The sequence below is a fragment of the Grus americana genome, chromosome 8 (assembly GCF_028858705.1).
Source record: "Grus americana isolate bGruAme1 chromosome 8, bGruAme1.mat, whole genome shotgun sequence".
Classification (NCBI taxonomy): domain Eukaryota; kingdom Metazoa; phylum Chordata; class Aves; order Gruiformes; family Gruidae; genus Grus; species Grus americana.
In genome coordinates this window covers 29,268,604-29,280,626 of record NC_072859.1, presented here as the reverse complement: position 1 = coordinate 29,280,626, position 12,023 = coordinate 29,268,604, and the positions used below count along the sequence as shown (strand labels likewise).

Sequence of the window (12,023 nt, the reverse complement as noted above, 5' to 3'; positions counted from 1 at the left end):
AAACAGGTCTGAGTACATATGTGTGATAGAGCACCTCACATGGTTTGACAGCTTTTTTTTTTTTTTTTTTTCATTTTTCTGTAGAATATAACCAGTTGTTTAAGTTGAACATCAACCGAAATCACAGAGGTTTCCGACGAGCAATTCGGTCCAAAGGAATTAAATTCGAAGTATTTCATAAAGGGTAAGTCCACACTTTGCTCCCCCCTCATTGCTTCCCTAGTAATAGGTGAAAAGTGTTGTAGCTGAAATTTATGAAGCACAATCTTTAAGCTAGCAATAAAGAGTTGTCTAGTTCTCATGTCTGAGAACTCCTTTCAAAATCTGCCTGAGCTCTGTATCTTTCCCTGTGGGGGTGAAAAAAAGGCCGAAGTTCAGTGAAGTTGATTCATAACTGGCAGATCAGTTGAGGATTAGTGCATTAAGAGGAATTGATGAGCCTGAGAAGGTAATGATTCAGCTTCAAATTGTTCTGATTCTTAGCCAATTTGATTTTAGTCATCAGGACTAGAAGATTTAAATGTTACATGGGATAACTTTGTAGAATAATGAAGTGGCAGCCAAACATTAACAGCAGTAAAGCAGATGACATGATGGCAGAACTAGTGTTGGTTTTGTACTTCTCTTCATTCTGAGATTCTTACAATATTTACCGAACACTGCTAGCAAACTGTTAGACTATCTTGAGAGAGACAGATTCCCCTCATCTTGGAGATCGAGACGATGAGATGGATGTTAACAATTGGTAACATTCAGGGAAATCATCCTACGTCTAGGCTCATTAATGATTTATTCGAGATTGAAGTGGCCTATGTTCACTAATCCGCAAGTTGGTTGTGATCCATGACTTGTTTGGGATGTTAGATAACCTGGTTTTGTCTCAGTGGCTCTTTGTGCTATTCTTTGTTTCTATTACTGGGACACATAGAAATGACCTATGGGTTCTTCAAGATGGTTTTCAAATTGTAGATGTCTTAATCTGTGAGCTGAAGTCTCATTGTTTTTACTCCAGATCTTCCATTTGCATCTCCATTGAAGCAAAAGCTAATTTTCTTCCTCTTCCTTTATCAATCCTGTCTGCTCTGTTGTTCAAGATTGCACCATTTGAGATTCTGCGTCTTTTGCATAGAACTGCGAAGCGTTTACTTTCTTTAAAACCTTTTTCCCTGTCTTTCACATGCCATTGCATATATGGGGCATGTCCTATTCTCTTACCGGCTGGAACTGTGCTTGTTTTTAAGGTCTGAGCTCAGGCTTAAGTTCACCCATTGAGGAACAATCTCCAGTGATTCCTGAGTTGTATGCCAGCTCCAGATTGTCCTTTGAAGCCTTTTCAAAGACTAGCAAAAAAAATCTCTGCAGGTTGTCTCTTTAACAAGTTATTTGTTTATAACAACATATTTATCTGCTTGTTTCTGGATTGGGGTGGAGGGGTGGCAGTTCCCCAGGGAAGGAGAAAAAAGAACAACTGCCCACTGATCACCTTCCCCAGCCATCTTCTCGGGAGAAGGGAGAGGATTAAGTGATCCAAGCTCTTTTCTGAAGACTGTCTGCTCCCTGTCTTTCTTCAAGACTATAAGTGACTAATACTTTCAGAAATGCTTGTAGATGTTGTAGTTTTGGGGTCTCTGATAGCTCTTTGACCATCTCCCCAGAATTATTTTCTCTCAGCGAGCAAAGGAGACTTATTTCAGGTCATATATATTACACTTCAGTTTAAAAAACACTTTCGAGTAAAAACCCAGCAATGTATTTTTCCAAAGGAAAAGTCTTTCCTTAAACTTCTCCTAAAAGCTTCTAAAGATAAAAGGAAATTTCCCCAGAGCTGTTTCTGAAGCCTTGGCCTAGAGCAAGTTCACATTCTTCACTTGCAGACCCCGTAGAACTGAGCAGGGATGAACCAGTCTTTATTGTTTTTTGAATTATAAAATGGAAAATTGCTTTATAAAAATTCAGCTAGAAGAATTGCTGATTCTCTTTAAAAGTTTATGAACAAAGTGTCCAACATACTGCAGTACAATTACGTAATGCTGCTTTATTTTAAGCATTTACTTCTGAAGTAAAGGAAGTATTCTAGCATGTAAGCTAATAAATTCTGAATTTTTCTAAATGATTTTGTGAGTCTACAAAATGTAGACTCATAGATGGAGAATACAGTCTCATCTTTGGAAGGCTTTCTGTCAAAACTCATAGGCATGGTGTTTGGAGGCAGCGCTATCAGCCCCTGAGGTACTTGTGACATTGTTTTTTCTTTACTACAGCAATTTGTGGTGACATGGATAAACTGACAAATAAGAAGCAATCTGAACAGCTGAGCTGGAGTCTTTCACATCCTTACAGCAACAGGTTTTGGAACAGATGTACTTCTTAATAGTGACTTGGCTGCACAGCATTCAGAGTAGTAGTGGTCTTGCATTCTTTATCCCATCCAGAAGTGTCTGAGTTCCCTCCTGGGAGCACGCTGCAGCCTGGGCTAATGGTACCAGACCCATTGTTGTCCTCATCTATAGAGGCGTAGGTGCTATATGAGCCGTGGTGTTCCTGATGCTACTTCTGAACACGCAAGCCAGAAAGTGAGGTTCAAGTCTGGATGCCACGTTCCCTTGGGCTGTGGTTGATACAAGCTATTTGGAGAATATACGAATGAAGCAATCATTGAGGCGGTGGATGTGAGGAAACAACCTCACTCTTTTTCCAGTCAGAGATTTTAGACAGTTGAGTTCAGGGATGTTCACTTGGAAATTGTAGGCACTGATGCAGTATCAGGTCTGTGTGTTGATGGGCTGGTTACTGTTGCCACAGATGACGTGATCGTCAGGCTCCATATTGTAATCTTCAGCATTTTCATTGCATATGTCAAGTCTTGCCTGATAGTATCTTAGTATCTCTTAATGATCATAGGAAGAAGGGGTGGATGTTTTGGGGTTGGGTTTTTGTTTGTTTGTTGGTTTGCTTGCTGGGGTTTTTTTCCCTAAATAGAATGGCATAAAAAAAGAAGCTTCTAAATTCTTGGCAGATTTTCTGTCTAAAACATGACAGGCATGGCTGTTGGCTTTCCTGCCTCCAGAATCTCTAGATTTTGGTTGTTTATCAAACCTTTTGGAGACTGATTCACAGCAGTGCTTGGATGCAGGCAAAGAAATCCAGTGCTTTGAGCTGAACACTTCTGTGGCATTAGTGTGTTTTAGTCTTAGCTGTGGCCTTTTGGAGGACTTTGTCTGGATAAGGATTACACCACCTATCTCTGTTATGGTAAAGATGGAACTTTTGCTGATAAAACTGTTAAACAGATGTGACTACAGCAGAGAAAAGTTGGTTGTTTTCCTTGCAGGATAAAAATGCTCTGTGTTTCATTTCAGCAGACTAGAAATTCTAAAATGATAGTTCTTGACTGTTAAAACTACCAGTATGAAGTTGAATCAAAAAAATAGCTGAAATGAAACGTTCTTACTTGTTGAAATTGAGTGCTTTGATTTGTCAAAATGAAACAGAATGATTCATGTGACTTTTTCCTAATAAGTAGTTTGCCAAAACCAGCATGTGCCTGTGAAATGTTTGTTTTGATGAGAGATGCAACTTCCTTGGGAAGTTTTTCAGCCTGTTCTATTAAACAGCCCATTGCAGCAGCTTGCTGTCTGTCCTGGCTGTTGGGCCGTTCTTCCCCATTGCCCTGTGCAGGCATGAAAGCTGCTGCTGTTCCAAGTGCTAGTTTAGGTCATTGTTGTTCTTCTCTACTTCATCCTTAATTTGGTTGCAAGAGAATAATTAAAAAATGAGCTTCCCTATCTTGTCCTTGTAGTCTAGTTCATGAAAGGTTTGCCCCTTGTACCCTGGTTTGTAGGGTTCATGTCTTGCCTAGCCCTCCTGGATGCAGTGATGGTGCAAATAGTGATTTAGTGAAATAGCTTGCTTTGTCTTTAATGTTCTGAAAAACCTTACCCATTCGATTAAGGAAGATTTCTTTGAAACAGGTCCTTTTTCAGAAGTGACAAGCAGGTGGGGACAGCACACTTGAAACTGGAAAAGCTGGAATCAGAATGTGAAGTTAGAGAGATCATCGAGGTATGTTTTCTGGGTGAGGTGTGTTCTTCTAGTGAGTAGTATTCGAACACAAAGGGAAAATGAATATTCGCATTGCATAAATGTATCTGGATACAGGTGACAAATTTTGTATTGGATGAGTTAACAAACAATGGGCTGTTCTTTGCTTTATCATCTCTTGAAGCTTGTTTTAGCTGTGACCATTCTGGTTCTTGGGGACACTCTTCTGCAAATTATCCGTATCGACATAGTTTTTGTTGTCAGGACCAGAAATTCAGGCGATTCCCAAACACATTTGTGTTGGTAGCCAACAGATCAAAGTGTTAAGTGAAGACTGACAGAGAGCTGCCCTAAGATCCAGTAGATCGCTAAATGGAACCTTAAAAAAAATAATCCCTTGGCCTGCATCGCAGCCACACTGAGCATCCTCTGAGCTGCCCAAGGAGCCCATTTGCACTTGGGTGGCTTGGTGCTACCAAGCATGGCAGGCAGAGGTGGTGCAGCCGTTGGTACAGCTGCCTGGCGCTGGTCGTGTGGGGGACCTGCTCTGCTGAATCACGAATCTGGGGAAGCAGACGGCTGTGACCCCTCCCAGCATTGCTGTCACTTGCAGGTGATCTGTCAGTCGCAGGGAAGTCAAGTCAGTGGTTACCTGAGGCGCTATGGCTTGACATCATCACTCTTGTGTGTGCTCACTGCCTTTCTTTTTTGTGGCTTTTTCAGATTTTTGATGGCAGAAAGCCCACTGGAGGGAAACTGGAGGTGAAAGTGAGACTCAGGGAGCCCCTCAGTGGTCAAGATCTTCAAACAGTTACAGAAAACTGGCTGGTCCTCGAACACTAGTTCCTATCAGAGGTATGAATACTGCATCTAAAGATGGTCTGGCCAGAACTTGACGGGGCTACAGATAAACTCTGCCTGAATAATGTCTTTTGTTGACATTGACCTAATTACATAGCTCTGGCTTTGATAGCATTCATCTTTACATTTGTAATGGTGACTTGACTTAATGTTAGAAATGAGGTTACAGAATCTCTGATTAGTTTGTGTATCAAAGATGCTATTTCACAATCACCTGAAACACAGGGAGAGCTTGTAGCATCACCTTTATTTAGAAGATTATTTAGAAAATAAGATTGACGAATCCTTTCTCAGAGGGAGGGTGCTTTCTGTCCATCCTTATTGTTAGCAAAAAAACCTCTTAGAGTTAGCAAGGACCCTTCTTCCCCTACCAGCAGCTAGGGACGGGCATTCGTTTGTCCCACAAAATTCTATGTGACTTCATCTGAAAGGGAAACTATGAGAAACAGGCTTTCTTCTAGGTACTTGAGTCTTCTGGGCAGGGAGAAACAGCACAGTGGAATGCAGGCTACCTGAAGAACTGTGCCTGGTGCCCGCTGTGCTCGTATCAAGTACAGAGGTGGAGCTGTGTGCTGCCGAAGTGGCTGTATGTTAGGAGGATGAAGAAGAGGGAGGCTTCCCCTTCTTGCCAGCTTCTATGGAAACTGGTTTTGGAGCTTGCCTTCCTTTCTCAGGCTCTGCTTTTTAGATATCATAAATTCTCTCTTCTTAAGAAAAACAAAAGCAAATAAATACCAAAAATTCTGGTGTCTTTTTTTTTTAAAGTGATTTTTCTACACAGCTCATGTTCGTAAAACCCAGGAGAGGGCTCTGACTCGCTAGGGACAGTCATTTCTCCCTTGGGCGTAGATTGCCCGCAGGCACAGGGCGTTATTGGCAGGGTTATGACCGCGCTGATCCCTGCTGAGCAGGTATTTACAGTACTGCGATAGCGCCGACAGCCCTCCTCTTGGACCATGACCTTGCTGGTACAAGCATGGAACAAACCTCACCTTTTCTGATGGAAATCAGATGATGTATAAACACAGCATTTCTAATAAGTAATCCCTCCTCCTTTGCTTGAGCTCCTGGAGTCTCTGTGCTCCCTCTTCCTTAGTATATCATTTTGCTTTGCATTTATAAATGGGATTTAAGGTAAAACTTACCAGCTTCCAGCAACATCGCCTGTTTGCCATACCTGTGCTTCCAAATTGTGTTAGGCTTTACAGATTGAGAGGTTGTTTCAATACACAAGTCTGAATTTGTAGCACCAAAGGGACTGTTTGTCTAGTGATTCCTTCCTGGTAGCCAAAGAGGTCAGTGAGCTGCCTGCAGCATCACAGCTGGGCTGTGAGGGACACGTTTGGCTGTATTCAAAGTAACAACTTGGCGTTGTGCCGTGACTGCACACCTACACGTTTTCAATCACTAGAGCTTAATAATTTTTCTTGTTGACCATCCAGAAAATTCACATCAGCATTTTACATATAACGTGACCTTGAATTGTGAACATCTGTTAAGTACTACAGCAAGTGATTTTGTTTTTTGGCTTTTTTTTCCCCCAGATCCATTGGAATGTTGGATGACCGTATGTAGAAAGATGCTGCTAACTGCAAGCACCAAAGATGTTAAATGAATGCACTACTGAACCTAACGTCTATTTTGATAACAGCCATAGTGCTTATTAATAACTTTAAGGCAAATGTCAGGCTCTGGAAATTTGCTGCTGCAGGGGATTATTACCGGTCTACACAAAATAGACAGAATTGCCTTAATGTGGGACTACGCATGTAGCACCAGGGTGAATGTTACATTAACTATGCATAGCGGTGTGTGGAAAGTTTAGCCCCTTACAAACTCCCTGAGGTAGTGCAAAAACTTCTCAGTCAAGTCACAGGTAAGACCTTTACTAGAATTCATTCCTTCACGTGTACAAGCAGCCAACAGGGCACAGTGAACAGTCAGCCGCTGCTGTGTCTGTTCTCTCTTACCAAGGCCTGTTTGGTTTGGGGTTTTTGTTTCCTAAAACGAGAGAGAGAACTCGGGCAGCAATCTAGCGGCAGCATGTCCCTTCTGCATGCCGCTGCCACACGATGTTACACGGGATGTGGCCTTTCCAAAGGAAAGAATGCAGGATGTCGCAGCGGCAGGTGGTTACGGATCTACGTTGTCATTCTGGCTACTAGTGGTCTGCCATGCTTGCCACACTGCATGTTCAGTGCAGCCTGGGGACTGTGCCTTCATCCTTTTTCTTTTTTAATTTAAAAAAGTACACTAGGCTGCTGCTTCCCTTGTATTTTTACAAAGATAGGCTTTTACAGTTCTTCCAGGTGACGGGGAAAATAGCCACTCTTTGTCATGTAGAAATCTGGATTTAAGACTATTTTCAGGAATGTTTTTGATCAGCAGTGTATGAAAAATGGTACCAAATCTGTTTGTGTTTTTAAACCTCTGTGAGCTAAGAGAAACAACTGGTCTCAAAGGAGAGGATGTGCCTGCACTGGGGCATCGGAGCCCTGCACCAGCTCTTGAGGTAGGGGGAGGTTGTAGTCAGAGAAGAGTCCGGACAAGTAAGGCAGTGTTGCCTCTGTCTTCCTGAGCAGATGAAGACAATACAGTGTTTAGTTTTTAATTTCAATAAATTTAATATACAAAACTACATGTTGAAAATAAAAATATAATATGCAGTTTTTTGCAGTGTTAACTAACTGAATTTTAAAAGTACAATTTTTTTTCTAAAACAAGTACTCATTTCTTAACAACATGATAATTAAGGTCATTTAAAAGGCTATGGTTGAAGCAAACGTCAGTCACCAGTTGATAGTGTTTTGCACAAACATAATCCAAACCTAAAAGACTTTTGGGGCAAAGGAAGAGAAGATAAAGATTTTTTCACCTCTTTTACTGCATTATTAAGCATAACAATGCAACTAAGGTACTGGGAAAGCCGCTGCTGTGGCAAAGCTGGAGTGCAGGCTCTAGAAGGAAGATTTTTACTTAGTTTATGGAATGTTCTTCCAGATACTGAATCTTGCTGACACCACATAGTGCTGCGCTGTGTCCCAAAGTGTGCAAAAACAGCCTGCGGAGGGGAGTCTGAAAGTAACCTTAGTCCTGCTCCACTGCACAAATCCATAGGAAGGCTAGTGATTGTGTAACAGCTTCAGGTCTGTCCCTCGTGAACCATTATGTAAGCCACATTAAGCCAGCCGCCTTTTCCCAACTGCCAGAGGTGAGATTTCACTTTGATGTAACATTTATAAGTGCAGTAGTGTGCTACCTCTTGCTGGCCAGCTTTATTTTCTGGAGTTGGACCCCAGTTCTCTGGCCTGCCTTCTCCAAGTGTTGGGTGGCAACCGCTGTGATTTGCAATATGGGATTTGTCAAAGTTTGCTTTTTTTTTTTTTAAAAGCAGTAGCCATTTATTCACAAATGCAGTCTGTACATAAGCTGTGCTGTCTTTACATAAAATACATTGCTACCTGTACAGCTACCTTTTCCTTTGCCCAGCTAACGCTGTATATTTGTTTAAAAAAATACAGTGTCGGTCTCACAGTAGCCTCGCACTTCCCTTTACATTTGAAAGGATCCCAATGCTACTCACATAAAGACAAAATAATCCCCACTGCATCCACCAGAACTGACTGCGAGTAGGGGCTGTGCAAGGTCTGAGATACTGGGTTCACCATAACTTAGCCCCTCTCTGCCTCAGTCAATTTTCTGTGTAGACAGGAGGAGAAACCTTCTCCCTCCTCCTGGGAGGGACTCGGACCAGCTGCTGTGCATGGCTACAGCTGAACAAACCAAACCCTTCTCCTGCTTTCAGCTCTTTCCCTGGTTAGCAGCTTTCCATGGACACAATAAGAATGTGGAACCCCCTTTCCTCTGGCTGAGTCTCAATTCCAGCTTCACGATGTCATGGCAGAGGCCAGCAGCTGCTTTCCTTCCTAAAGCCCTCTCAGGTGAGACCGAGAGCGCTGGGCCAAGTGCAAGTGTTCAGAGCTGACCAGAAAGCCTTTTTCAGCAGAACATGCAAGAACAGCCACTCTATACTTGTATCACAGGTAAGCTTTTACATGGCGCTGCTAATATGAAGTGCAAGCTGTCTTGTAGTACGTGACACTAGCGTTACACTACAGCATACAGCAAGGAGGAGACTAAAGCTGCCCTGGGTGTTACTTTTCTTTAAAAAGCAGGACCTACTGGGGAAGAGGAATGAGATATAACTGCACTTTAGGGCTAACATTTTCTCTGCTTCATACAGATTTGTAAACAAAGTACAGAATAGCAGAGTTGTTCTAGGAGATTATAGAAATCTGCCAAGGTGATGGGTTTTATAGTAAATAGAGGAAAAAAGTAAACTAGCCTATTACACACACAAAACTGCAGTTTACATAATACCGCTTTCAGAGAGATGCCTGCCCTTCTGCTCACTTAGATGCATGTACAAATGTTGGTATGGCTAAGTAATCTTTCCATATCTCTCAAGGGCTACTCCAAACGTATTTCAACCAATAATCTGGTCAAAATAATGTAAACGTTACTTTTTAATGTCTACAGAATAACCACAAACGGCATTATGATGAGGTCAGAATGGAGGTCTTGATTGTTGTTTCTTACGTGTCCATCTACAAACAGTACAAGATTGGAGTTTCACTTTTTATTTACGCCCCAGTGATCTTTGCACCCGTTTGAGCATTTAGAGTACATGACTGTAAGTCTTTAAACATGAGCATTTTTCTAAACAGTAACAGAAGTGTATTAGCTGCAAGGATAGCATAGCCATGTTGTAGTATAGAAGCTGCCCTGATCCTCTGTTTGTTGACAATGCATAGAAGATTTAGAATTATGGAACAACTGTCCCTCCCTCCTCCCCCCCCTCCCCCAATAGTGTTAACAAAAGCTTAATTTTCCAGTTTTAAAGTGCAAATGATTCAGATACAACTGCTGCTGGAACAGGTCTGAACAGAAAATGAAGTCCTCTTATGAGATGTTTTCCAGAATATAAAAGATGAGCTCCATTATGACTGGCCCCTCACTCAACTGACACGCCCCTCCATGAATCACTGGAACTAAGGCACTGTCCAGGTCATTCATGTACTGAGAGGGCAGTGGCTGTCCGTTACTCCCAGCTTGATAACCAACCTAAAAAATACAAAGTGAGAGTGGGTTTTACACAGAATAGGACACAAGGAGGGACAAGCTGTGGGAGGGGCCACAGCTTCTGCCTGGGGGCAGTCAGGCCCTTGAGCAGCACACAGCAGGCTCTAAAGTGGCTTTTCCACTTGGTTTTGTTCTTCTCTAGGTTCCCAGTGGCTGCCTAGACAGAAGTAGCCTCTTTTTTCTCTACTGCTTTGTCAAAGCAGACCGTTCAGAGCAGCAGGAACCGCACCCTGCATTATCAGATTAAGTCATGCAGTATTTAAAAGCTGGTTGGTACTCAGAACGCATCCAGTCCAAGGCAAGGCCAGCTGTCTTGCCTGGACCCCCTTATCTCTGCTTCTAGCTTTTGCTGTAGAGCACTCGAGGGGACCTGCCAGCTGTCTGCCTTGCTCGCAGTGTGATCTTTTCCAAGCAGTCATGCTCGTGAACAATGGTGTACGCTCACCCAAGAGTACATTTAATACACTCCTGTCTCAGTTCTGGTGAAAAGGCCAATTCAGTCTCCTCTGAGCAGGCAGCAGGCCTGCACCGCATGGGGCTGTTCGCTGGTCTCTGACTGTAGCCTTGGGGCTGCCAGTGCCATATGGGGGGTCAGGCCTGGTGTTAATTCCAGCTAGGCTCTAGCTTTCCAATTTTAACAGGTGGCCTAAAACACCGACCAACAGTCAGCACCACTGGATTAACATCTGATGCTGGTACGTCTTTAACCAAGGGAATGGTCAAAGTGGTGTGTTCCCTTTTAGGGGAACAAGCAAGGGAACAACACCCCACCCCCAATTAAACCAAAACTACTCAAGACTTACTTGATCTGAGTCAAGTGTAACACGCAGACCTAGCTTAGTCATTCCATCTTCTTTCAACAACTTAAGATGAGGACAGAGAGCTAAGCAGAAAGCCTTTGCCACGTTTTCAGTCAATCTGCTGTGATCGGCCGGGTCACTCAGACCGTTATGTTGCTCATCATTTTCCAGGAAAAACACCTGAAGAGTTAACACAAGACATAATGCTTGGCTTTTCTAGAAAATAAGGTTAATAACATGCTATTTAAATGTTTTACAAATGAAGACTTAAAGAAGAGCTGCTAAGGGAAGACCAACAAAAGACCCTGAAGACAAACCACCTTAGGGAAAAAAAAAAAAAAAAGATAAAAACTTCAAAAGAAAGATTTAAATAGTCATATTCTCAAAAACCTTTCAGTTCTGGTCAAAAGCCTCATTATGGAAATTCACTATGTATAGCACATAGTTTTTAATTTAAAAAACCCAGCTTTTAAATAGATGTTAATTTCAGAAAAATTCCCATTTTTAGTAGAAACCTGAAGATTTCTATTATTATTGTCACTGACCTTGTCTCTGTTGAGCCCAACTGACCCAGGGTAAAAAGGATACTAAGGTGGAAAGCTGCAGAGTGAGTAACTTGGTTCCTCCTGGACAGGTTAAGTGAAACACTTCAAGAAATCTTTGAACACCAGCATTTGTGTGCTGGCAGAGTCACAGCTAACAGCAACTATGCAAGCAGTTTCTTAATGGAGCAGATACTGCAAAGTGATTTATGCCACAGCACTTTGATTACTTGCAACATTTTAGAGAAGGTGGCTCAAAATAACATTTTTAAAAAATAATTACTAAGATCTGTCTCCATTTCAAAAGGTAGTTTTTTTGTTTTGTGGTTTTTTTTTTTTTTTAACACAAATGCAGATGAAACCCACTGTTACCTTGGGTAACACAGTAAGTGAGTATTTTTCTGGTTTCCCCACGTTCAACAGCCATACGTGCGAAGCAGTGGTGTAGAGGCTGGCTGTGAGAGCAACCCGAGCTGCACATCACTGATGGCATGGTTTATTCTGCACCATCCCATACTGAATCTTTCCTTCCAGGTAGGAAAGGATACAGGTTTGTTGTGAAGAATTTGCTGCTTTAGTTTTGGTGAGGAGGGAGAGCAGGTCAAAAGAAGACTAGGCTGCGTTTGCAATCCCCAAA

General features: G+C 42.2%; 2 protein-coding genes across 8 annotated transcripts in view; one reads left to right on the top strand and one right to left on the bottom strand.

The window, feature by feature from the left end:
* Positions 1 to 7,568, top strand: part of CC2D1B (coiled-coil and C2 domain containing 1B) — a 36,489-nt gene extending 28,921 nt beyond the window's left edge. For both annotated transcript variants that reach the window (XM_054833197.1, XM_054833198.1), the window contains exons 22-25: positions 85 to 184; positions 3,972 to 4,062; positions 4,765 to 4,896; positions 6,447 to 7,568. In XM_054833197.1, the coding sequence (XP_054689172.1) occupies positions 85 to 184; positions 3,972 to 4,062; positions 4,765 to 4,884 (311 nt within the window). In that variant the 3' untranslated portion in view covers positions 4,885 to 4,896; positions 6,447 to 7,568. The remainder of the gene's footprint in view (positions 1 to 84; positions 185 to 3,971; positions 4,063 to 4,764; positions 4,897 to 6,446) is intronic.
* The window catches only part of ZFYVE9 (zinc finger FYVE-type containing 9), a 62,807-nt gene continuing 58,290 nt past the window's right edge, over positions 7,507 to 12,023 (bottom strand). For all 6 annotated transcript variants that reach the window (XM_054833196.1, XM_054833194.1, XM_054833193.1 and 3 more), the window contains 2 exons: positions 10,848 to 11,024; positions 7,507 to 10,026 (listed from right to left, as the gene is read on the bottom strand). In XM_054833196.1, coding sequence (XP_054689171.1) covers positions 9,865 to 10,026; positions 10,848 to 11,024 — 339 coding nt within the window. In that variant the 3' untranslated portion in view covers positions 7,507 to 9,864. The remainder of the gene's footprint in view (positions 10,027 to 10,847; positions 11,025 to 12,023) is intronic.